This window comes from Eumetopias jubatus, unplaced genomic scaffold (genome assembly GCF_037043125.1).
Source record: "Eumetopias jubatus isolate StellerSeaLion01/CBP00866 unplaced genomic scaffold, mEumJub1_p1.0 scaffold_7, whole genome shotgun sequence".
NCBI classification, from domain to species: domain Eukaryota; kingdom Metazoa; phylum Chordata; class Mammalia; order Carnivora; family Otariidae; genus Eumetopias; species Eumetopias jubatus.
Genome location: NW_028274813.1, coordinates 63,074,087 through 63,100,469, shown reverse-complemented (window position 1 = coordinate 63,100,469; position 26,383 = coordinate 63,074,087). Strand labels below are relative to the sequence as shown.

The 26,383-nt window shown below is 37.9% G+C and overlaps 1 protein-coding gene across 5 annotated transcripts in view; it reads left to right on the top strand.

The window, feature by feature from the left end:
- Nucleotides 1–26,383, top strand: part of NPAS3 (neuronal PAS domain protein 3) — an 832,468-nt gene that overhangs the window by 255,195 nt on the left and 550,890 nt on the right. For 3 of the 5 annotated variants that reach the window (XM_088024646.1, XM_088024645.1, XM_088024644.1), the window contains one exon: nucleotides 1,797–2,041. In XM_088024646.1, coding sequence (XP_087880772.1) covers nucleotides 1,797–2,041 — 245 coding nt within the window. Of the gene's footprint in view, nucleotides 1–1,796; nucleotides 2,042–2,152; nucleotides 2,204–26,383 lie in introns of all 5 variants that reach the window. The other 2 variants (XM_088024643.1, XM_088024642.1) reach the window with 1 other exon arrangement.

Genomic DNA, 26,383 nt, shown 5'->3' with positions numbered 1-26,383 from the left:
CAGACATAGTTCTTTCGGCACAGCTGACCTAAATGGTGTTAGACAGATTGCCTTTACTATATAAAGGGAGGGATATGAATGGTTCTTATGTTAACCTAGAGCCTGGTTATACTTAAACTTTGTCAGATTTTAAGGTATCTCTCACTTTATTTACATAATTTTCAACAAGCCAGAATTGACTGTTTATAAAATTGCATGAAGGTCAGCCATGATTTTGGGAAATAAGTGGCATTAACATGCCTTTTCCTTGTAAATTAGCGATGTTTCTGCCTGAGGTTAACACTCGAGACATCAAGCGACAAAGGTTTGTCATCTGAGACTGCCATGATGCTGAAAATGATAACATTAACTTGTTCTAGTTCTGAGAAATAGGTTAGCTAATGTAGAATATTTTCCTAATAGAGTGAAACCGGTTGGGATATTGGCTTAGCAAGTATTTGACCAGAGTGTGATGGAATTACTTAAATTATGTAGGTACTCAATAAGATATTCTAAGTATCTGCAGTGAATACAATGTTTCTACCATGAAAAACATCAGGTATGCTGTAATGTCAAATGAAGTGTTATTGTCCATATTCTACTAATAGAGACTGGAGCTACATTGCTGAACTCATTTTGATCTGTTACTCTGGTCTTGCTTCCTTGCTTGTTTCTCTCTTTCTTGTTGTTTTATAATGGGAAGCCAGAAAGCTAGATTCACAGATTTTTAAAATGTCTTCAGAATTCCATAAAATTGATACTTACAAATGATTTTAATAGCACCTTGATACTGTAAATATTGCCCAATTACTTATCATCAGGGTCAGATTTGGGTTTTATTTCTTGTCAGACATAAAACAGAGCAATTCAGAATAGATGGAATTCTGTCAGATGCTCAAATACAACTTCAGTTGTGCCAGACTCTGCCCTCAGCAATGTGAGCAAACTTCAAACGGAAGTGCACATGAACAGTTAAAAGAAAATGCTGGATCCCACCTGTTGAATCTTCTGTGAAGTAATATGTCTGTAATGTTGATAAGTTTTTAATAACCCATACAGGGCTTTATCTTTTAACATTAAATTTATCTTAAAGTTTGGCTTTTCTGGGCAATGTATTTTATTCTCCAGTATCTTAGAGAACCTATCCATCTACTAATGTATATTCATTAATAAAGAATTAAAGTTTTATCAACCAATTACCAACACATTTATAAATTTACATTGAAATCTTCATTTTCAATGGGATGTTTTCTTTATCTGACTTAAGGTCGTGATCCTTATGGAGGGCTGGAAGACATAAACACAGTTCACAGAATCAACAAATAAAATGTTGGTGTTTATTTACCTTTGGGGACAAGATGATAACTGAAATACATTTTTTAAAAATGGGTGCTTTTGATGGCTTAAGATTCCGTGGTGATAACAATGAAATGAACAAAATCATTAGCCTGAGAATAGATACATGAAGACTAGCCTCATCTTCCCAATTGCTTCTAGTGATAACATCAAGTTTCACCTGTAAATCTTAGGTCTTAGCAACAAAGAATATATCTCAATTCATGGCCAAATAGAGGAAAAAACCTAATAAGCAAACTCTTTTTCTTCACTGCACATAAGTTTGTGGCATGTTAAATCCAGGGGTAGAATTTGTGGTTTTAGTGGACATTGTCTAGAATTCATTTTACTGTGGTCCTAGAATTTGGAAGAAGATTGTGGTAGATTTTTGTTGGGGAGAAAAGGAAATAAAAATAAAACAATTTCTATCTGATGTAGAAGCACAAATTCTAACAAACACTTTTTCAATCCTTTGATTGCAGTTTACAAGCACTGAGAAAGGAGAAATCCCGAGATGCTGCTCGCTCCCGCCGGGGAAAAGAAAATTTTGAGTTCTATGAATTGGCCAAGTTGTTGCCTCTTCCGGCAGCCATCACTAGCCAGCTTGACAAGGCATCCATCATTCGACTTACCATTAGCTATCTGAAAATGAGGGACTTTGCTAACCAAGGGGACCCTCCGTGGAACTTGCGAATGGAAGGCCCTCCACCTAACACATCAGTAAAAGGTAAGTTTTAAGCCCCTGTTTCTTCTGGAATATGGTGGTCTGTAGGTGTCTCTAAGATGAAATGTTTACCATCATCCTTTCTTCTTTTCCTGCATATCAAATCCTTTAAAGGGATACAAATGTGGAAATCTGAACTCTGCATGAGAAAGACACCATGTGAAGGTGAAATAAACCTCTTCTATTTATTTTTTATTTTCCAAAAGTCTGTCAGCCTAAATATTCTATAGCTTTACATAAGGTTTCAGAAAAATGAGAATGAGATGACTTAACATTAAAGTGCTTCTTGGGTTTAATTTGTGTTATGCTAATACATGCAAATTATTGTTGATGGGTGGAGTATAAGGATTTTTTTTAAAGGATGGAACTAATATTTTCTGTCTTTAGTAACTAAAGAGAGGAAGGGAGCAGAGTCCAACTGTAGTAGGCATTTTGAATAATGATTTTACTGACTGATAAACAATTCACTTATTAATTTTTCAAGTCTCCATACCTATTGCCTAAAAACTGTTTGAATATAAACATATATTTGTCCTCCAAATCCTTGGTGCATTCTTAAAACTTATTAATTAAAGGTTTTTAGGTCTTCTTCACTCTAATACATAAGAGAGGTATTTTCTTTTGTGTAGTGAAACTTCTAGTAATTTATAGCATGTTTAGCATATTAATATGCATGCATATGTTTGTTGATGTATATTAGCATTGGCCATTGATTTTCTTTCTTTAATGGTGTGTTATTCAGGGCATTAGACTTTAAGGGATCTGCTAATTTCTTGTGCTCTGACCTTGTATCTAGATCCTTGGTGGACATAAAGCTGGGCATTTGGCAAACTTCTAGGCAATTCTGGGGGAAGGAATTAGGTACTTTAGTAAAGTGATTACACCTTGACAACTACCTTTGAAGTCCCGGTACTCCTGGCTATTGGAGAAATGGGTTCTGGTGGGGAGCTGTAACCTCTTAGAGGATTCAAATTAAAATGAGGGATCAAAAGCAGTGACTATTTACAATTGAGAGCTAAGAGGTATAATCACATATATGTGCATGTGTGAATCTGTTCATATCTCTACATGGGTACTTACAAGCTGTGTTCCTTAGGCTTATGAGAGAAGGAAAATTAGAATTTAAATTGTAACAGGTTATTTCCCTCTAGAGCAGGGCAAACATTTTCCTAAATGGGCTATCTACGAACTGTTGGAGGCTTTGAGAGTCTCTCAACTCTGCCCCTGTAGCATGAAATCAGCCATAGACAATATGTAAACAACAGGGTGTGGCTGTGTTCCCATAAAACCATACTTCGCAAAACAGGCAACTGCCACCAGACTTGTCCTGCAAGCCATAGTTCACAGATTCTTGCTCTGGAGCAGAAGAATGACACTGAGAGGTTGAGAAGAATATACAGCAGAGTTAGTTCTTAAGGGCAGGATGTCGGTATAAGGTAGCAAAGTACAAATAAACCAAGTCACACTCATGCTGCCCTTTTACAACCCTTCTGCCCTTAAAAATGGAGCTGTCAAGTTGGTAATGTACCAATCTATGTTCCAGACACTAAAGTTGTAGCAGATTTTCCCGAGTTAAAGATGTGAATATAATCTTAGTATGTTGTATCCATAAGAGTTTATTCAGTAGACTGTCATCATGTTTATTTCAAATCATACAAAATGATGAAGGTAGGTGTAACAGGTCAGAAGTCACAGAATGTGCAAAATAGATCCTTGGGTCTCACTTTGAAATGCATTGATTGAGGGACTGGACTTGGCTTAACCTGTTTAGCGCAGTTACCTTTTATTTCCATTTTTTTTTTAATTTAAAGGGGTGGGCAGTTGATAGGCTGTCTTGATAGCGGTGATTACCAAAGTAGAAAAATGGTTCCGTGGTTTGTCCGTTCTTCTGTGGGGTGATAACCCTGCTAACTTTTAGAATCCTGACCTTTTAGAGATGTAAAATTCTAGCTCATGTAGAACCATGCCCTCATTTACAGACAAGGGAAATGACCTAGAAACAGTTTAAAGTCAAGTATTAGATTTAAAACGAGAATCCATTGTCTTGCCTCTCTGTTCAGTGCTCTAGGACATCATATTGTTTCTAGAAATGATATTTGGTTTGCATCCTTTATCGAACATTCCAGGTCAGGATCCTCTCAGTTTTGATTAGGACTGATAAATCATTTTTACTTTGTGGTAAATCAGTTAAACTCTATATTTATGATAAAGATGGACACAAAAGATAAAATACGATCTCCGCTGTCATGAGCATTTCGGTCCATGGAAGGACATGGTGATGTCAGTGAGAGAAATGGGAAGGTTGAGATGGGTATTTAGGAGGCTGGAAGGAGATAACCAATGTGATTATTTTGAAAATTCCATGCAGATGATGGCAGAGCGTCCAATTTGATACACGTGTACTCCCACTCCTATAAACGGGTGATAGTGAAGGTGTAAGCATAGTGACTCTCTCCCGTTGACTGTGGCTTTCTAAAGTTGCTAGGAATGCTGTGGGGACTTTCTGTAAGCTGGTTCTCCCGTACAATAGATGTGTATTTTATTGCTCTCCTCCCATTCTTTAAGGCAAACCTGTTACTTATTCTGATCAAACATTCATGAAACAACATCAAAAGAAATTCATTTTAATTTATTAAGGTCTTCTATGTTGTGCCCTTGAAGAAGTTCATGTGGATAAACAAGCTTATATAAATAGCCTGCAGCATCATGTGTAGTGCAGTTCATAATCCAACAATAAAACAATGGACATTATACTTTGTGCTTCTCCAAGCAGTCTCTTGAATAAACCTAAAGGCATTGGGAAATTTATTTGAAAAGTACTTACATGTTGTAGGCAATTTTTTTTTAATGTGATGAGTTGTTCATGTTAATAATTAAATTTCAAAGCTTGAATTTAAATTTGTCCCACACAACTATATAGAAACTTAATCATTTTAATTTACTGCTTCAGAAAGGTCCTTCGCTCTGCCCTGTATTCATCACATCTTTTCTTAAAAGTCTATAAAGGTTGATGAGTTTGTTTTGTGATGCCCATTGTGTATAGATTATTACAAGTTATGCTTGCAGAAAGAACACTCAGGTGACAGTGTGTAATGTGTCCTGAGTCAATTACTTCATGGAAATGATATGTTAAGCAATTGGAAGGTAACAGATAGTTTTTTCCATTATTTTAGAAATATCTGTATTGTTATAATACAGATCAAATCTACAATGAACATTATGCATTATTCAAGAAATGACCAGGAATTCTCAGCAGTGTTTCAGCTAAATAACTGATGATTGTAACCTTTAAAGAAATCTCATTGTGGTGACTGTTGGTAAATCACTTCTCCATTCATAGTAATCTCTATTTAGAGGCTATCTAGAAACCATTATATCTTTTATTAATCTTAAAAGCAATAGCTGCTGATTTGACATTTGCTAAAACTAGATAAATTTTCTGTCTTTTTAATATCACAGACTTCAGTCAATTTTTGGTGTATATCTGCTACAACTCTATTAATCCAGGAATATTTACCACTGTAAGCATAAGTTTTGTTTCAATTTAAGCATCTCAACTTTTAAACAACAATTTGTGTATGTGTGTGACAGGTAACAATGCTAAGATATGTAAAATATAAGACATTTTTAGCCTTTCAAAGGAAACCGTTGAAAAATATTGCAAGACAACTGGTGATTAAAATTGACTGAACACATGAGGGAAGAACTTTACTATTTTCATAGAATTTTCCTTCACTCTGTAAGGCTCCTATTGTAAAGGAAGTGGTAGATATTTCTTTTTTTTTTAAATAAGAGCAGTTATTTTTTTAAGAGGTTTTATTTATTTATTTGACAGAAAGATAGCACAAGTAGGCAGAGGGAGAGGGAGAAGTAAGGCTCTCCGCTGAGCAGGGAGCCCGACGTGGGGCTCGATCTTAGCACCCTGGGATCATGAACTGAGCCGAAGGCAGATTCTTAACTGACTGAGCCACCCAGGTGCCCCGAAAGTGGTAGATATTTCTGAGAGGAGAGACCTGCAGGTCTTTATTCGAGGAATGCATGATCTGTCTGTAGCCAAATACCAGATTGTTACTTTAGCAATCATGTTTCAGGGATCTGTTTAAAACAGTCATGTGTAGCAACTGAGTATAGGACATCTTTCAGAGTAACACTGAATTACTACTATACTGGTTGTTCCCCAAACTTAGATAGCATTTTATAAAAATGGTTCTGTTACCATAGAAGGTAGAGAATCCAAGACTGTCTACGTGGTTTTTCTTCTTGGTCTAAGCAGCTCAGAGGTCTTCCAGTTCCTGTTCCGGCATTTTACTGTGTGCTGACATACATTTACTTCTACCAACCGACATTCATACCTGGGGACAAATGGCCCACTCCTCATTATTAAAAAAAAAAAAAAAACACATGAAATGCAATATCTTAGAATCAGTGCACAAGCATGTACACCAGCCTGTGGTATTCTTTCTTTTTACACAGGCAAATGGTAGTACTCAGATTGAACCCTTAGGTTCTGAACAAAAGCTTTCCCATAGGGGTAGGAGAGCAGGATAAAAGACAGCTACTTGATTCTTATTTGGTTCCTATTCTTGCCTCTGCCACCTTCAGTAGACTGGGGGCCCAACTCCCTGCTGTAGTCTCCAGTTTCACTTACCTCGATCTAAAGTCAGGGGTGGGAGGCACCTGGGTGGTTCCAGTCGTTAAGTGTCTGCCTTTGGCTCAGGTCATGATCCCAGGGTCCTGGGATGGAGCCCCACGTCGGGCTCCTGGCTCAGCAGGGAGTCTGCTTCTCCCCCTCCTTCTGCCTCTCCCCCTGCTCATGCTCTCTGCTCTCTCTCTCTGTGTGTCTCTGTGTCTCAGTGAATAATAATAAAAAAAAATCTTTAAAAAAATAAAAATAAATAAAGTCAGGGGTGGCACCATGGGGAGCCTGGGTGGCTCAGTCGGTTCAGTGTCCAAATCTTGGTTTGGGCTCAGGTTGTGATCACAGGGTCGTGGGTTCAAGTCCCTGAATCAGGCTCTGTGCTCAGTATGGAGTCTGCTTCTCCCCCTCTCTCTCTGATCCTCCCCCCACTCATGGTCTCTCCTCTTTCTCTCTCAAATACATACATACATACATACATACGCACGTACACACGTACGTACGTACATACGTATGTACGTACATACATACATACATACGTATGTACATACATACATACATAAAATCTTCAAAGTCAGGGGTGGCACCAAGTGGAAACGAGGCCAACCAAAAGCTGAGCTGCCAATGTTCTCACCTGTTTATTTTGGTAGCAAGTGCCAGGTTTTGCTAGTATACGGAAATACGATGAGATATAATTGCCTTTTCTTAGGTATGCTTCCAGGAGGGCTTTTTAATTACATGTTGTTATCCTTTTAGAGCTCTCTAGTTAAGTTATGACTTCTGAAGGAAGTTCCTTGAAGAACTGGCCTTTTACTTTATTATATTTACGTCATGACAGGACAAGCCTTTATATCGCCACGCTTCCCTAGGATTGTCATCTCTAGAGCTTGGGCATGAAGGGCTTTCCGACAAATGTGGACTTGGTGGTGGCAGGGTACTTCTCTGAGACTGTAATTCTGTGCAGTTCTTTATTTTCTCAGGAGAAGCTTCGCTCTCTACAGAGGGGTCTGGTCCACATTCAGCATGAAGCCTGGAAGGGCACTGCTAGTTTCCTGTCACACGCCCCTGTCAGAGAGTTGGACTGGTCACCATTACCTTCAGTGCGCCTGGCACTGTTGCACATCCAGAACTACCCTCAACTCCAAACGCTGATTCAGGGGAAGCCAGGTTGGGAGCGTGATGACTGACAACACGTGCATTCTCTTGTGTGCTAGTCAGCCGGTGCCAGGGCAGCAAGCCGTCAGCCTATCTCAGCAGCAAGCCGCAAGGCTTTGACTCCTCGGGTTGCTCCGGATCTTTCTGGGGGTGGGCAGATTGAGGCTGAGCTGAGCTGGGTGGTTTACTTCTTGCCACAGCTCTGTCTGGGCTTGCCTCCTTCCTCAGGGGTCAGCTCAGGTCCCCCCTGTCGGGACAGCAGAGATTTGGGAGAGGCTCTTTTCGTGGTGAAGGCAAAGGTGTAAGAGGGATGAGCAAAAGACAGAAGACTTCTTCTGGAATTTTTTGTGGAGACTTTTGGAAATGTGGACAAAAGAGTGCGCAAGTACTTTTGCATTCTGTGTCGGGATTCATCAGTGTGTTCCTCTGTCTGCTGTCATCTTCTTTGTCGCTAGCGATACTGAATACCTCAAACCATAAGTTTGTACCTTTGTACATTCCACCAACTAACCAGAATGCCCCTTTCTTTCTTTTGGTTTTGCTGGATCCTTGTTCATCTTTAAAAACCCAGCTCACATGTCGCTTTCTTGGGTACATTTTCTCTCCTTCCCCAGAACATTAATTATTTGTTCCTATAGGTTACTGTTAGAGTCTTTTTTTGCTTTAGTATCAATTCATAATTCATTTCTTACTATACCTATCTCTGTCTTTAGACTGTGAGCTACTTGAGGGAACAGTCTGGGACATCTAATGCATGTCTATATCTCCACGTACAGGGCCCAGGAAAGTAAGGATTTAGCCATGTTTATTTTAAATTAAATTACATAGTACCACATTGTATCTTGGGATAGCTATTAGCTGACGAGAACTGTGGGTGACTCTAAGTCATAGGCTGGGATGAAGAAAGAAAAGAGTTCAAAAAAGGAAGGGTGGAAGAAAAATGGAGAATAATAGGAATAGTGTGAAACCGAAGGGAAAATAAACAGTGTATGGAGTAGGAGCTAGGAGGCGTGGTACCCCCTGCCCCACGATGAGCTGCCTTCTCCTGCCACCCGTTTTCTCTCATGTAATGTACAGGCTAAGGAGTTGGCAGTTAAAAACAATAGTCTTAGGAAACCCATGTCTTGGGTGTATAAATTCAAGTTTATTCGATCAGTAGCCGAGTATTTTGTCTTTGTTTTCTGCTGGCTGTTGTGGGGGCATATGGAGAAAGGATGAGGCATAGTCCTGGCCTTGCAGTATTTACCATTTATTGAGAAATAAAAGTGGAAGGGAAGGAGGGAGGGAGAAAAGAAGGAAAATGAGAGCTTTTGATAAAATTAAATAAACAGTATGACCTAGGTTAGAAAGGCCTCTCTGGTCCTCAGTTTCTCCTTTGAAGTTTCCTTTTGGGAGTGGTTCTGGTCTGAGTGATTACTGACTCTCTAATCCCAAACCCCAATTTTTTAGAAAGGATTTAGCAAATTTTGTCTCAAATTAGCTTCTCCTGAGACCGTTGGGGTTTTTTAAAGCTGTTGATTAGTAATTTCAAAAGCCACGTGCTCCAACTTCTATTCTGCTAATATTTCTGTTTTCCTTCTCTTTTACTTAATTCCCCTTTACAGGAAGGTATCGCGTCTCCCTGGTGCTTTGGGCTCAAAAATACATGATGTAGTTCCTTCTCTTAACAGATTTTATCCGCTGATTATCAAGATTTGCATACGCGCAATCATTATAAATAAAAAGAGGAAAATAACACAGCATACAGTGAAATTTTAAAGTAAGCAAGCCAAGCGCCAGATATATGATATAGACAAAATATGAACCTAAAACTTTACATGTTTTTGATTTGCTTTTTACTCTTGGCAAAATCACAGGGGACATACTTACATTCCATGTCACATTCAACTTATTTTAAGAAGTCTACCAGTTGTTGATAATGTAATATTTTAGTCATGGCATTGCCTTCTACTACACTGTACTCACTTATTTAAGACTTTGAAGTTTATGTGCCCTGTTCTTTAGGGCTGGACTTCTTCAACGTGTTTTTGTTCGCCCTATCGCCTCTTGCAAAGCACAATATATAGTTTCAGTGCTCTGCAGATAACAATATTTCATGGGTATAGCGAAGAAGGAGTCACCTCTGACTGCTTTATATGATTGAAATTGTACTGTGGCTTTAATTTTCAGAAACAGCTTTCTTGATACTGTGCATAACTCTTGGCTGTGCCTTAATAAACATGTGACCTCCACCTGTAAAACTAATGTGGCTTTGAATACTGATTGACTGCAGCTTTTCACACCCTTTCTGGGTCCATAATATGTCAGCAAATGTCAGTGCGTGGGCAGAAGGAGGCCGAAAGAATGTGGGGCTTAAAGATTGTACAGATCATCTGTTTCAGTCCCCCTGCGATTGTGTTGAGGAAACTGAGAGAGAAAGAACTTTAGTGATATAAACAAAGCCAGTAACAGACTTGGAACTAGGATTCGGACCTCTGGAATTCCAATTCAGCACCTTTCCTCCATAATAAAGAGCGTTTCCTTTCTCAGTTCCGCACAGGTCACCAGCTGCCCGTAGGCATGCCTTTCCCCACTTGTATTGTACATGGACGTGTGTGCACATACATGGCTCATGTGTAGAGACCGGCCCTTTTCAGATCAAATGTTACTGTATCCAAATTCATGAAACATTTTGAGGCTATTCAAAGACAAAGGAGTCCCAATTCAATGAAAAAAAAAAATCATTTAAGGCATTAAATGCTAAAATTAGGGGAGACTGCATGAAGGGTGTATTGGAGCTCTCTGTCCTAACTTTGCAACTATTCTGTGAATCTAAAATTGTTCCAAGATAAAAAGGTTCTTTTTTTTTTTTTTTTAAAGCACTATAATGTACTCTAATGACAGAAACATAAAAACAGACCTCAGGGCGCCTGGGTGGCTCACATGGTTGAGCGTCTGACTTCTGCTCAGGTCATGATCCCGGGGTCCTGGGATCAAGCCCCATGTCGGGGTCCTGGCTCGGCGAGGAACCTGCTTCTCCCTCTGCCTCTCTCCCTGCTCATGCTCTCTCTTTCTTTCTCTCTCTGTATCTCTGTGTCTCAAATGAATAAATAAAATCTTCAAAACAAAACAAAGCAAAAAAAAACAGACCTCTACCCAAATGGAAATGTGTTCTGTCCCAGGTTCCTGCTGTTTCACCTGGTCGCTGTTGAGTGCTCAGAGGCTCATGCTTCTCTAGGGCTTCGTTCCTGGTCTTATTCCTTAAGAAATGTGATTAACTGACAACTGCAGTGTCATCATTCGGGATATGGAAGAAAAGAACATTGATTAAGCTGTTTACACAGTTTTCTCAAAAAGTTTATAAACCACCTCGTCCCATCAATAAGGAGTCACATGAGCCCAGTTGTACGGCCCTGGTTATTCTCCCTCCTTTCTTCACTGAAAGTTAGAACTAGTGTTATATTGTCTGTCTTCACACTCTGCCCAGTGATCACCCCGAAGGGGAAGTTAGAGAGCCAAGACAAAAACTAGTGAACAGATTCTAGGACGGGGGTCGGGAAATGTGTTCTGGAAAGGAGCAGATGGTAAGTACTTGGGCTTTTGTGGGCCGTGGAGTCTCTGCTCCTGAGCCCTACCGTTAGAATGCAAGAGCAGCCACAGACCACCTGTGCGCAGCTGAGTATGCCCGAATGTCAATAAAACTTTATTTGTGAATGCTGAACTCTAGTTATGACATACCGTGAAACCTTAAGAGTTTTTTGTAACCGTTTAAATTTTTTTTTAATTCTTATTTTATGGGTTGTATAGAGACAGATAGCAATATGGATTCGACCTGCACGCTGTAGTTTACCAAGCCCTGTGAAGAGCTTCAGCACTGGAAGGGAATTAGGGACTTTTTTAGAACCCACGTGGTAAGCAGCATATTACTAGTAGTAAAGTGTTGAGCCTTGCAGTTGTTTTAAAAGTGTATTGATGATAATAAATGGTGGGTAACATGCCTCCTGAAAAACTTATGTTTTTATCTTCAGAGCTAGTGTGTGTTCGTGTAATCTACTTACTTACTGTGATAGCCAGGATAACCAAATTGTATGCCAGCCAGGGGCGTGGTGGTGAGTAATTTCCTAGGTTTCCATGGGTGTGTACTGTTCTCTACATGGTGTGTATTGCTGAAAACCTAAGCGACAGTCCTACTAAGTCAGTGGCTTAGTCTTCTGTAGATGAAGGATCTTATTAAAGAGCAACATAATCAAAGCTTTGTCTACTCAGGACTGTTGTTCAGCCCTTTTGACATGACTAATCAACAACTGGCCAGTTCAATTAAATAATTGTTTTGATTGATTTCCCCACATAATATATTAGGTGTCCTTCTGATTCAAATGGGGGCTTAAGGTGTGATATGGCTATAACCATCATGACAGAAATCATTAGAAATAAGAAATTTGGGATTTGGATATAAGAAATCCAACATTATTATGAACGTTAGAATGAATAAGTTTGGAATTAGTTATTTGCAGGTAGAATTGAACCTAGTTCCAAAACTGCATGTACCTAAAATGGAAAAATATGACTAGACTATACAGAATCGTCTCATTTCGACCACTTACTAAAGAGACGAGGTTACTGAAGTACTAAAGGGTAGTCATTAAGAAATACTGTTGTGCTCTTCGGCCATTGTCCCTTGAGACTGTCAATCACAGGGTGTTGGGTGAGTGCTCAAAGGGTGAATAGTACTGAACCAAGTAGTGGAGGAAATTAAAATTCGTGGGTTTCTCATCCTCACTTCCCAAAGCTCTAAAGAGACTTAAAAATATATTTTTCAGTAGTGTTTTGTAATTAAAGCACATCACTCATATATAATTTTACAGTTTGGGAAATAAGGCTGTGTTGAATATCAGCACTGATGATGAAAACAGACTGTGTACACAGTTTGGGTTTTATATAAATACTTTAAAATATTGGCTTTCTTCAATAAAAATAGATGAATAGTATCCAGGTTTTTACAAGAATTTTAGCATAAAAGCGAAATTGCTATCATTTTCTATTTTGAAAAGAGACATGAAGATCGCATAACAAAATGTGTAAAATGCAGCACGTTCTAGCTAGCTGTGACAGAAAATGAGGATGCAGATGCAGGTAAGCCTCACTCTGGGCATACACAGGACCTTTTGTAAAGCAGTGCAGCGATGTTTTCTTAGTTGATACCCGACCTAACGTGCCCTTCATTGTCTCTCCTACGGACACTGAACTCCCAAAGTTGCAGAAAAGTCTGGGTCAAGTTGTTCAGCCTATGCTATTGTGGGATTTACATCCAGCAGGCAATCAGACTGAAGCTTTCGGTTGTGAGTCACTACATGTTTTGCCATACAAACATCTTCTGGAAAAGTTTACAGAGATGAGAGAAAGGGACTCTTGTAGGGAATTCTGACAGCCTATAACAAAGGTACGGTGCATGTAAACAAGGTCAGTGGAGCCAGCAAAATGTGTGAATGCCATAGAAACTGATACTCTGTATCATTTCAGTAAGCCTTCAGAGCCTTACTAATAGTATGTTCTTGGCCAGCACAGTTGGGCGCTTCCAAGTTCAAATCTCCATGACTGTGAACAAGTGACATTTCTTTGGCCTCAGTTTGCCTAGAAAATGGGGTAGTTGGACTTGAGAATTCAGCTGGTCTTATACTGCAGTGAGCCTAGATTTTATTGCGAGGCTTAAGTTTAGAAACTAACAAAGGCATGTTAGGAGCCCTTTTTAGGATTTTTCTCATGTCAGAGCTAACCTGTATTTTTGTTTTGTTTTGCTTGGTAAGATTGTATTTCTGAAATGATGTTAATCAGGAGGAAGAGATGGTCAGCCCACAACATTTATTTAAAAATACAGTTTGAGATTCTAACATGTCAGAAGTCTTCACTTGTATCCTATGACGGAGCAGAGGAAATCGAGAGTGTTGCTTAAAATACACAGGTGATTTGGGGATATTAAGGCAACTTAATGTTATGCTAATGCTTAAAATAATGAGATCTAAAGATTGATGAGATAAATTTTTAATAGGTGGCTATTTCACTGAGATAAAAAGACAAAAGCATTTTTAAAATGGGCTGTATCTGAAATGAAAGGCTGACCCATTGAAACAGTGGATATAATTGATACTTCCCTCAGAATTTTGGTTTTATAGGATATAATCTTATTATATAAATCCTTAGGTTTTAGGGTAACATTTTGTTGTTGTTGTCGTTAGAGATCAGGAATGAGTCCTATTTCTCTTTCATTTTATCACCTGTTTCTGCTCTAGGTCTTCGAGTGCTTATTACATTGCAAGACTCACTAGGCTGTGTGTGGAATGCAAAGAAGGAAAGCAACTGAACCCTCTAGGAGTTTATAATCTAACAGGAGTGACACACATGCTCACAAAATAATAAGGCGAGGTGTTATTCATGTTGAGAGAGGTTTAAGCAAAATGTTGGATAATCTGTTATACATAAATATAGTTACTGCCGTAAACATGGTGACATTTAATGAGAATCGTGATCACTGAGATGTCAAGTAAGCTTATGAAGGTTTTTCTTTTCAGAAGAGTATTTTAAACAGAATACCCAAATGGCACGTAGGACACAGAACACTTGTGTGTATTGCTATTATCTGACGATAATTTCAAACAACCAGGAGCATGAATCACATACCACACTTACAAACCAAGAGCTTAATCAAATGTCATCTTCTAGTATCTTAGCATTTCACAGAGATGGAGGAAAGGATGGAATGAGGTGTGTTTTTAAATCTCACAATCCTAATGGATATAGGTTGCATAAAACCGCCCAGCATCAGAGGCATGAATATAGAAAGGATCAGATCAGATGAGAAGCGGCTGTCCCAGGAAGCTCACGGTAGAATGGCTGAAGTTCCAGCACACCACGGGGACAATGATGGGAGAATCGATTGCTTCTCTTGGCTCCTGGCTCACACACCTCCCACCAAAGCCCGTAATTGGGAGGGAAGACTAGACGGCGTGGAAGAAAATGTTTTGTACTTTCATTTAAATGAGCACAAAGGGAAGGAACAGCTTTGCTTCACATGGGAAGTCAGTCATTTCTTGGGTTGCTAGCTCAATGTTTTAGCAGAACAGCTGTTCAGTACAATGTGGCTTTCTACAAGCAATATTTCTACTGCGAGAAAAGTGGCAGTCTGCCAAAGAGAGTGCCCAGACCAACCCCTAAACAAAAAAAATCTTTTGTCAACGACTCTAATAATTTGTACAATTCAGGAAAGGGGGGTTGCACCGTCTTTGCAGATGTGCATTTATGATGCTATTTTTAAGCAGAGCAGCATGGAAGAATAGATTCATACGAATCGTAAGTTGATCATTCATTTTAAGCATTTGGCTTCTGCTCCTTCTGAAATTTCACTCTGTGGAAAGAAAACACAGCCAGCCTTGAAACGAGGTAAGGCAGGGTGTGACAACAAGATGAAATCCTTCATTTCCAAACCTGTGATGCTTGCTCAAAAACAAAAAGCTTTGGGGTGTTTTCTTTCCCCCCGCGAAGGAAAGAAATGTGGTTTTTCTGATCCCTCACAGAAGAAACTTGCTATCCTTCAGCATTTTGAGGAAATAAACTCTTAATGAGCCCGCATTCTTTTACAGCAGTCCATTCTCTGAAAATGAGTTTAAGTGCTGAAGGAAATGCCAGAAGCATTTACGCAACCAGCGCCAAATTAATGTGTGTGTTAATTCTCTGTATTTTAACATCACAGACGCTGTGCACTTTCTTTGGTGTGAAACTGGGTTTAGTCTCAGACGTGTCCTCTGCACTCTGGTTACCCAGACTCTACAGCAGTGGATTCTGCCGGCTTTGATGCTGGAGATGGAGTTAAGAAGAGAATTTTTATAAATTGCAGTTCCCTGGGAAAGAACCCTCAAACTTCTCCTAACAGTAAAGGATAAAATCTGATAGAATCCTCATCTTGTGTTTTTTTCTTTTTTTTATTCAACCACCTACTTCATATTGACATAAAGGGAATTAGACTACTCTCTTAAAATATGAAATCATATATTTAAAAGGACATAAAATTAATACAGACCCAGTCAGTAGAAGTGATTCTAGAGCAAAGACAACCGTAGAAATTTCACTGACTCGATCAAAGGCTTCCTCTAATTTAGACAGCCGGGATCTTTGTTATTGTTGGTGTTTTCTTTTTTAAAAATCCAATCTTTGCCTATCCCATATAGGTATAAAAACTGCTCAGTTAAACGGAGTTGCCTGTATTACTACACCAGGAGTAGTTTGCTCCACTTAGAATGCAGTCCCCTCAAGTTTTAACACTTACATATACTAATGTAGAAGTACTAACCAAGATGATGAGATATTACTAAGATAGGTTATTTTATGCTACTAATGAAGGTATATTCTTAAAATTGTTCTGGTGAGCTGTTTTGTCATAATTCAAGTTGTTACTCAAGTGTTTTTCAAATGTTTCCCGAATTTAATAAGTATTTACAGTGACAATTACAATTGATTACTTAGGTGGCCCCCAGTGGAGGGGCACTGCACTTTGCAAAGTGACAAGTGCCAGACAAATTGTTTCTAAAATGTTCTTTTATATATTAACAAAAACACCTTTTTTTTTTTTTTTTTTTAATGTATTAGAGAAATTCCCTAGGTGCAGGATTTCGGCAGCAATTCATATTAAAAACCGAGTTCTTTCAAAAAAGCAAGTGATGATTCCCCCAAATACATATTTTACATTCACGTCTTCAATTTTTAAGATTTGTCAAAGTGAGGAAATAGAAATATTAAAATAAATTTAAGTTACTGACTTGTGTCTAATGGCAATATATTTCAGGAATGAATTGGGAGGCACAAAATTATCCATGATGCATTCCTGCTGCTTTACTCATGCCAGCTATTACTTCAGTGACTTAAAGGGTCGATACTTTTTTGATGTGTAAGTGTAAAGCTATATGATCATTTTTCACACTTATGCATTATCTTTCCCAAAAATCATAGGAACAGCGTGCCAGTCATTGCATTTTCTGGGATGAGTTGGGTGGAAAAACATGCAAAGGTACTGTACATCCATGATCACATTTCATATTTATAAAACTTCATGAGATGAGATCCTTTTTCCTTCTGCATGTAGAGTTATTTTTAATTACTCCAACTCTCTCGGTGCTAAAAGATACATAAGTAAGAAAAAGGGATGTTCGAAGATGGTTTCTTTCAGTGAACTTAGGTGCTTTGTGTACTGAGCAGTTGTACCCAATGAAAGTCATTTAGTTTGGCCCATGATTTATGTAAGTGGCTCAAGAGGCCTGAATCCATTAATAATAGTCTCTGTACAAAACACAAGAAAGACTAAAAATAAAATTCTGTCAATCTGTATCTGTCATAATTCATGTAAAACTCCTATAGAAACAATTGGTATGCGTTTAGTAACCCTACCATCTTGTCTTATCAAGGTGATGATTGCATTCCAGCACATTTCTAGCCAATACCCCCAAAATAGATGGAGTGAGACTGGCAGATAGACAAGTTGATTTGATTGTGGTCCAACTGATGTCCGCACCATTGTTTTTGTTAGCATGTGGGTAAGTTAACTCAGCATGCAGAAAACATTCAGACCTTTCACGAGACTTTACTCCTGTCGAACTTGCTTGACCAAGGTGGACTCGGAGAGTGAGATCGTGAGTCCTGGAGGAACTCACCCCACGACCGAGCATGTTCTGTTGATATAACAAATGACTAAATTACACTCACACACTTCCTCACCTGCAGCTACTTGTTAAGATGAAACCGTATTAGGAGGTTATAATTTCAGAGCACACTAAATTTTTTCTTGTGGTTTTTCACAGTGACATTATCTTATGAAATAGTGGGACAACTTGCCCAGTGTCAGGTTTATAATCCCCTGCTCTCATTAGCTCTTTGCTGAACTCTTTCTCCTCTTCTGCTTTGCTCTCTCTTGAATTATGTCTGTGGCAAACCTCAGCCTTCGTGTGATTAATGAAAGTTGATATGTGAGTGTAATCTGAGTTCTCAGACTTTGTCCTATAGTCACCTCTTTGCTACTTTCCACTTCCAGGATTCTTTTCCCCTTCTCCTTTTTGTTTACCCCCTCCCTATCTAAACTGTCCCTTGGAGGGACTGCATTTCACGATCTTGTTCAAAGAATTGCAGAGCAAAATTGTGACACAGCGATAACATTTTAGATAATGATTAAGCAGCGGTCCTAAGAGCAGCCAGTCAAAATCAGATCTTTAAGTACAGGTTTCTCAGAGATTTTCATATTTTACTTTGGTTTCTAGGGCATGTAATACTGGATGGTGGATGGGGAGGGGGGAAGAAAACTCCCCATTGCCTTGTGTGCCACTTACACTCCCCATGTACAACCTTATATCCATATTGATTGTACGCTATGGATCTCTGCTGCTAATGTTAGTCACCTGATTTGCAGAGAACTAGAACTAATAACCTTTTCAAATGTTATCAAATTATGACAAATCCTAGACCAATCAAATTACTTAAGTGATCGTTGATCATTTATTTGATATTTTAATTTTGAATGAGTCTACCTCAAGGACTTCTTGATATTTCCCTTATTTTTAGTAAGACCACAAATGCCAAACAGTAACACAGTTCATAAATTTCACCAACAGTGAACCCAGAATGCTGTAAATTAGCTTTATTTAAAATAATCTTAAGAGAAATGAATGGCCTTTAGCATAATTATATAGACATAGCAGACACAGTGGAAATCGGGGGAAATCACCGGATTAGGAAGTACGTCTGACTATGTTATATGTCTGTTTGGGGTGTGAAGGGGTCTGATCAGATTTCTCAGTGGTGAAGGAGACAGAAGCTTCTGCATTTAGGTCGCCCCACATTTTGGGTTGCTAATGATTTCATTTTAATGTCACCGTTTAGTTTCATACTGATCATTTATACTGACAAAAAGGAAGAAAAGAAAACAAGGAACCTGTCATCAATCATTCATTTAATCAAGTAGCAAAAGTAGATAAATAAACATACTGAGTTAATTATTCTTCTGTATGTGGTGATTGACAATAAAGTTAATTTATGCCTATTTTAACCCTTCGATATTTTGTGCCATTAGGAGTAATAACTATGAGCAGTTGTAGAGAGGACTTGGGGGGGTGAACGTTTTCTTCCTAAAGTGTCTTAGGAAAATGCAGTCTTCATACTTAGGGTATTTATTCACTTGAAATCTATTTTGCTAAAGAGTTGTGGTTATTTGCATCTAAGCATATTAACTCCATGCTACCAAATATAATGAAAAACAGTTATGTTAGTCTGCCTCCTTTGTTGTATTCCTATTCAGACTCTTTTTTTTTAAAGATTTTATTTATTTATTTGACAGAGAGAGAGAGAGAACAAGTAGGCAGAGAGGCAGGCAGAGGGAGAGGGAGAAGCAGGCTCCCCACGGAGCAGGGAGCCCGATGCGGGGCTCGATCCCAGGGCCCTGGGATCATGACCTGAGCCGAAGGCAGCCGCTTAACCAGCTGAGCCACCCAGGCGCCCCTCCTATTCAGACTCTTTAATGAAGACCTTTTTTCTTAGCAATGTGCATTTTTAATGTGTAAAAGGATTTGTCACCAGATACAAATACTCTATAAATTCAAATGTGTATTAGATACCGCACTAATGGAAAAAAGTCTTAGTGACAACAAAACACTAAAACATATATTTGAGTTAAAAGAGCTTTTGAAAGTTCTAAAAACCTATTTTTGGTTTGTCAGCACTTTTCTGCCGTTTTCCAGATAATTTTTTTTTCTGGTGGCTATTCTTATTAAAATATCAGTAATTACTTTTATTAGACCTTCCATAAACAAGTGTATTCTTCAGGTGAGTGTGGGTAGTGAAACTAAATTGTCTAAAGATGTCCTCTGGAATCTTTCTGGCACTCTCCTCTAAATCAGTTTGCAGACAAGAAACGGGGAAGCAAGAAGCAGACTTAATGGATTTGGGGTTGAAAATAGGAATTTAATTGTTGATTAAAATTGTGTAAAGATTTGAGGCTTCAAGAAAGTATGGGTGCCTTTATGACTAGAGATACGCTTCTTCTAGATGTATTTTATTACATGACTCTTCCCTTGGCAGTTTTTGTGTTTAGTGTAGCTGAATCTACCCACTCACTGTTTTTGACTTCTTGCCCAGCTCTTGTGTTGCTTCAGTTCTAACAAACTAGAACTGGAATCCAAGAGAGTTGGTGGGCAAGACTAGAGTGCATTTCACACAGAAGCCACGCTTTGTGGCAAATCTCTTCTTTGTGATAAAGGAGGAAAAAAGAAAAAGCTTGCATATTTTTGCTTGGCCTGTTTAGGAAATTATCAGGTTTAGTATTAGTCCCGAAATCTATAATCATAAATAGCAAGTGCCGGTAGATTTTGAGCTTGTGTCAGTATTACCAGATTCCTGTATTCTTGATTGCTCATGTTGAAATTTGCTCTCTGCAAACGTTGGGCTTGAGGAAGAGGTTTTGTTCATAAGGCTTTCTGACACCAGAACAGGTACGGTATTGTAGTGTGATCTTTAATGACAAAGTAAAATTTGGAAATTATACACAATTTAAATTGGTGGCTATGAACTAGGTAAAACAACATACAGAAAATAATTCACCTCATCAAGTCAATATGTAAGTAAATGAGAACGACGCATGGATCATGATATGTTTTTAAAAATAAAGATTATCCACACTTCTTAAGTTTAGAGTAATTCTATTTCAGGAATGAATCCATCTGCCTCCTCACCCCCATTCCTGCGATGGACACCTCAAAACTTCATCAGTTGCTGTGTAAATGTATTAAAGAGAAACCTTTTTATTCTTTTTTGTTAGTCCTTTGTTTGGCCTCCTTTTACCTGCATGCATTAATTAAGCAGCAGTATGAATGAAGAGTGGGAATTTGTGGCCTTTTTTTGACAGAAATAATGGTTAATCTCTTCAGCTTTGTCCACTTTATGACTTGGCTTTTTTCACTCACTTAACAATCTGCAGCTAGCAAGTTTAGCATAATACAGCTTTTAATCACTGTGGTAACACTAAAATCAACAACTCTGTGTTTTCTTCCTGGAATAAACTTTCAAAGTTCTTTTTGGACTTACATTTGAGAGAGAGCATAAAAACTGGGGGGAAAGATGCCAAAGAATCTCCAAGTAGGTGGTAGACAGATGCCCATCTATATGACCAAATACAAACATAGTTTTAAAAGGAAAGATCTGAATTTGAATTGAAATATTTGGTCAAAATCTACTTCATGAGAAAATAAATTTTAAATCTGGATTTCTGATCACTTACAAACGCTAGACATAATGAATCTTTTAGGCACAAGTGTATCTTTAATACGGCAAAATGAACGTTTTCTTGGTGTCATTCTTAGAGCTACTTAGCATCTATTTGATGTATCTTTTAGTTTTCTTAATCAGTGGGTTTCTGTCCCTGGCCCCAGAGTTTTAAGGTGATAAAGAAGATAGACTGGTTCTGGCTTACCTTCTGTCCTTCCTGAATTTCATCGCTCTCTCTCCCCTGGAAAAGAATCAAAGAAGAAAGGATTTTAGGTGCTCAGAAGTGATGGGGTAAAGCTAACCCCTTCCAACTGATCATCCGATTCTTTTGTTTTGTTCTACCACAAGTTCTTGGTTGCCCCTGTGTGTCACTTAGAGAACAGTATTCCAGTTAAGTCTTTCAGTTATTAGCAGTTTCTCTCCTTTAAATTACTTTATTGTGATTTTATTTATCCATTGAGAATAAGAAGTATATTTTAATCACCTACTGTTTGTTCTCTGTGCTTGGAGATAGAAAAGACACAGAAGATGCATTTCTGCTGTTGAAACATTCGTAATTTATTTGTAGGAATGGGGCTTTTGATATAAAAAAAATTAGACACCATTTTTGAGAGAATCCAATAGCAGTGAAGTGCTTGATAAACTAAAGAACGATCCTGGCCTGTGCCCTTCTCAGAAGCCAGAGGGCTAAAGGAGTATATTTTGGAACCACGGTGGCTACATGGAGAAAGTTCTTGTCTTTTTTAGTGTGTCTTCCTAATCTTTATCCTCCTTGAGCTACTCAGGGACCTATGAAGAAAGACAGGTCCTCTATAGTTTTACAGATGAGAAAACTGGGGCACAAACGCGCCAAGTGACTTGTTCAAGATTAGATGGGTTCTTAATTCTGAAGCATGCTATCACATTTTCCCAAGGTTGAGATGTCCTGTGATTCACAGTGGGCTTTGAAGCCAACTCCCCATGATTTTAGCTGATGGAGATCCCCACGTCTGGCCTAAACACTTTAGTCTGTGAAATGAGACTCAACAATCATTTTGTTTTGATTTTCCATGAATCTTAAGAGACTGTAACAACAAATGGTATATTGAGAGAGAGATTCAAAGAATGCTCTGAGTTTCTCTGAGGGTATTTCTGCTAATAGTTATCACGGAAACATTATACCTAACATTAGTTAGCTTTTAAGTTTTCAGTCTTCATAAGAAATAGATCAAGCTTTTCATTTTACCATTTTTTTTTTTAAGATTTTATTTATGTGTGAGAGAGAGTGTGTGTGCGTGTGTGCATACACCAGCAGGGGGAGGTGCAGAAGGAGAGCGACAAGCTGACTCCCTGCTGAATGGGAAGCCCAACTCAGGCCTGATCCCATCCCAGACCCCGAGATCATGACCTAAGCCCAAGTCAGATGCTTAACCGACTGAGCTACCCAGGTACCCTGGTTTTACTATTTTTTTAGTGAAATTAAACAAATTCCAACTAGTGAGCTAGATTTAGACTTTTTCAGTGGGTTTTAGGAAAAATGTATTGTGATCGAAACCTTTCTTAGGATTTAGTTACCTTTTAGAAGAAACATTGTAATTTTAACATAGCAGGTCGCTGGCTATGGATACCTATGCCTGTGTTCATTTCCCCTTCCCTGTAGAAAGGAAGTGCTGTTATTTACCATTTTTAAATGCGTGTCCTGATATCACAAACTTTAGATTTCTCAGATTTTGGAGTACTCTTTGATGAAGTCTTACTCTTCTGGCAGCTTTTGTGTTCCCTCTCTACTTTATTAGACAGCATTTCCTGGAATTTGGAATGCCATTTTTCTTGGCATTTTAGTGGGCAGCTTATGCACTCAAGGCATCACCTAAGTACCAGCGACACATTCTTGACTGAATAATGATGTATGTAGAATGTTACTTTTTTTGCCTTATAAATGGATAGCAATTTACACAGCTGTGGATGTGGGATGTTTCAATCCCAGACCATGTTGTAAGAAAAATTGAATGACAGTGAGCAAAACAGCAGTAATTATAAAACTAATTACTAAATGCTGATGATGCCCATAGGCTTTGCATAACTAAAATTAGAAAAGGAAATTGCTTTCGGCTTCAGAGAGGCAACATGCTAGTTATTTCACTGTTTCAGTCAAAATGGAGGGTAGTATATAAAGTTCAATCAGGAAAATATACATGCATACATATCTATAGATTTGCATATACATATATTTCTCGATGTTGAAATGTTATTCACTCTATCTTACAATTTTATTTATAGAACTTTATGCATAGATATTTACATAAAGAAGATAAGTATATTAAAATATTTGAATGCAGTATATATACTGTGCATTTCACATACACTGTAATTGCAGCATTAAAATGCATATCTTTACAATATATTTATACATGTTAGGTTTCTCTCATGTACATTTTCACAGCAGAATGTAGTGTATATTTCCACCCTTGCATAAAGAATCTAATCTTGTGAATTCATAGCACATTCTTCAAAATGAAATACCAAAAAATTAAAACATTGATCGGCTCATAGAAAATGAATTATCATGTTTTGAGAAGACAAATGATTGATAAATCAGCAGTCTGTAAGGCATACCTTTGTTCATGCTCAATTTGGAGCTAAGAAATATGTGATATTAACCCCACAGAAATTACTGAGATTGTAAACCTATTACCTGCAGACCCCAGACAATTCTAGAATTATAAATGCTAGCGCTGATATTGATAATACTCAAGTAGGAAGTACGGCGAAGTGAATTATGTCAGTATGCATATAAATGGAAAATGATTTAATGAATTAAAAATGTGAACATTTTATCAAAAATGTTTTCTTGTTCCTTAACAATTAGTTGATTTCTATTTCTGTCCTCTCTGTAGGCCTGCGGACAAATGTTATAAAACACAAACTCTCCTGAATAAACTATTAATGGTTATGTTTAAGTTTCAGATTAAATAGATCATGGATCAGGAAGATGAATCATTGTTGATACAGAGGGAAAATGAATCCTGCATTTAAAAAATTCAAGTAGTTTGAATGACCTAAAATGTAATGTTTTATTTAATTTTCTGCCACATGTTATTTCAAAAGTCCTAAGAAATTAAAATGACAAAAGATGATACTGTCTGTAGACATATATTATTGAAATGAAATCCAAGTATAATTGAATCAAGGCTGTAATGAAATTCTTCTTGTAACTTTTACCTAGTGGGGCAGTGCAATGCGTTAGTTCTTCCCATTTGTGTTAGTGAATTTAGTAATTAGCTCTTTTACTAAGGCAAATGGTCTAATAATGGAGGAATAAATCACAGAATGGCATATAAAATGAATGTGGAAAGTCTTGCTTCATGTGTAATGTCTGGTAACTTAGTCAGCTGTAACTAATACGTACACAAGTTGGGGTAAAGTTTCAACTTTCACAAGTTATACAAGGTCCCGAGAGTCATGACGAATCATTGCTGCTCATCAGACGTCCTTCAGATGTGAGGTGACGTCAGTAGTGAAAGTAAGTATGTGATCAAGAATTCAGAGAGTGTAGGGTAAACTAAAGTGGTATTAATAGGTTTATATCTGTAAAAAAAAAATGGCATATGTTTGGTCTCACATTTATTACATTCCAGTTTGTTCTTCCTGGGGCTTTGAGGGGAGAGGATAGGAGAACACCTCTCAGTGTGTTGTGCGAGAAATACAGGTTTTCTTTGAAGTAAATGACGTTGGGGGAGTTTCAGAAGAAAGGGACGGCCAGGTGGAAAGAGAGGTATGAGCTTATAGAGAACAAATTCATCCATATATTTCACATATAATGACTGAGAACCCAGTGTGTGCCCAGCTTGCCGCCATCTTGAGGGAAAATAAAAACTTGTCTCTAGGCAATATTTGAACTCAAAACTTGGTCACTTTATGTGTGAATAGAATTTTAGGAGAAAACAGATAACAACAAAACCATTTTTTCAAGGCTCTCTGTTCAAAATTCATTGTCCTTTAACTCATTAAGAAAACACATAGTGTCCTGTGGGGTACTGTTTTTATCAACCAGTACCAGCAGGCAAGCCTTGCTTACAAAGTTCATTTTCTACAGATTTTCTGTCATGTTTCGCCTTGGTAATCTCCATCTCTTGTCTGCAAAAAGAAACAATTTATTTTCAACACTTGAGGGATATAGAACATCTGACTGCTGTCATAACCTATTGTTTTTAACATAAACATTATAGCTGCATTTGCCTTGAAATATTTGCCCATGATTGTGTAAATCTGAGCCAGGTATGCGAGTGTCACCTTGTGCTCTCCAATCAAAACTGAAACCTTTCGCTTAGAAAGTGCAATTTGCTCCCTTCACAAGCATTTACTTCAACAAAATTAGAAATGGATTTCCTTTTCATAATTGAGTTAAACAGTGCAGTAACTGAAGAAAAACTTATGAGAGAATGTATTGCTTTTAACCATAGCATATAGAACCCCTCAAATGTGGCTAAGGGCCTACTATATTTTCCTTTATCAAAAGATGGTTGATTGCTTAATGGTTGAAGCAATACTAAATAGCGTATATCACATTACTGGAGAAAATGTGCTTTACATCAATTGCACAGTGTAATTCTTTCTATTATTTTGGTAGAATTGTTTTACCTTGCATGGAAGCCTGCATATAAGAGAGAGAATGATTTGGTAATCTTTTGTGATATACAGGATGTCTAAAATGTGTTATTCAGGAATTATGTCGGTTCACTTAGAAAGCTGGAGCCCTTTGCTATTTCCTTTGATCACTCATTTGTGGAATAATGTAGCTTACAACTCAACATTTATCTGGTTTAAAACCAAAATAGATACTTATATTTAGTTAATTCCCGGCTCCATTTTGTATGCCCACTACTCTTTTTCTTTCTTTCTCACCCATCTCTAATTTTATATTTCATGTGCCCCTGTCAGCCTTATTAAATAATTTTTGGAGCATTATGAGGTATATAAAAAGAATCACTGTCTAATTTCATTACATGAAATGAAGGTTTCCTTTGTATTGATACCCTTGGCTATGAAATTTTCATTCATCCTTGAACTAGGATAAACACTTCTTCTAAAAGTATTTTATCCCCCCCTTTTTTTTTCCTGATTAATATTCTTCTTTGATAATCTCTGATTGACTTGTAGAAGTCAAGGGAAAATTTGTTTTTCCCCATGACTTCTCTGAGTTGATGGCTCTGCTTTTTCCTCTCTTGAGAGACCACATAGCCGCCCCCACACCCCCAACACACACACCTTTCTGAGCATTATTTTGAACTGTTTACAGCTGTTTT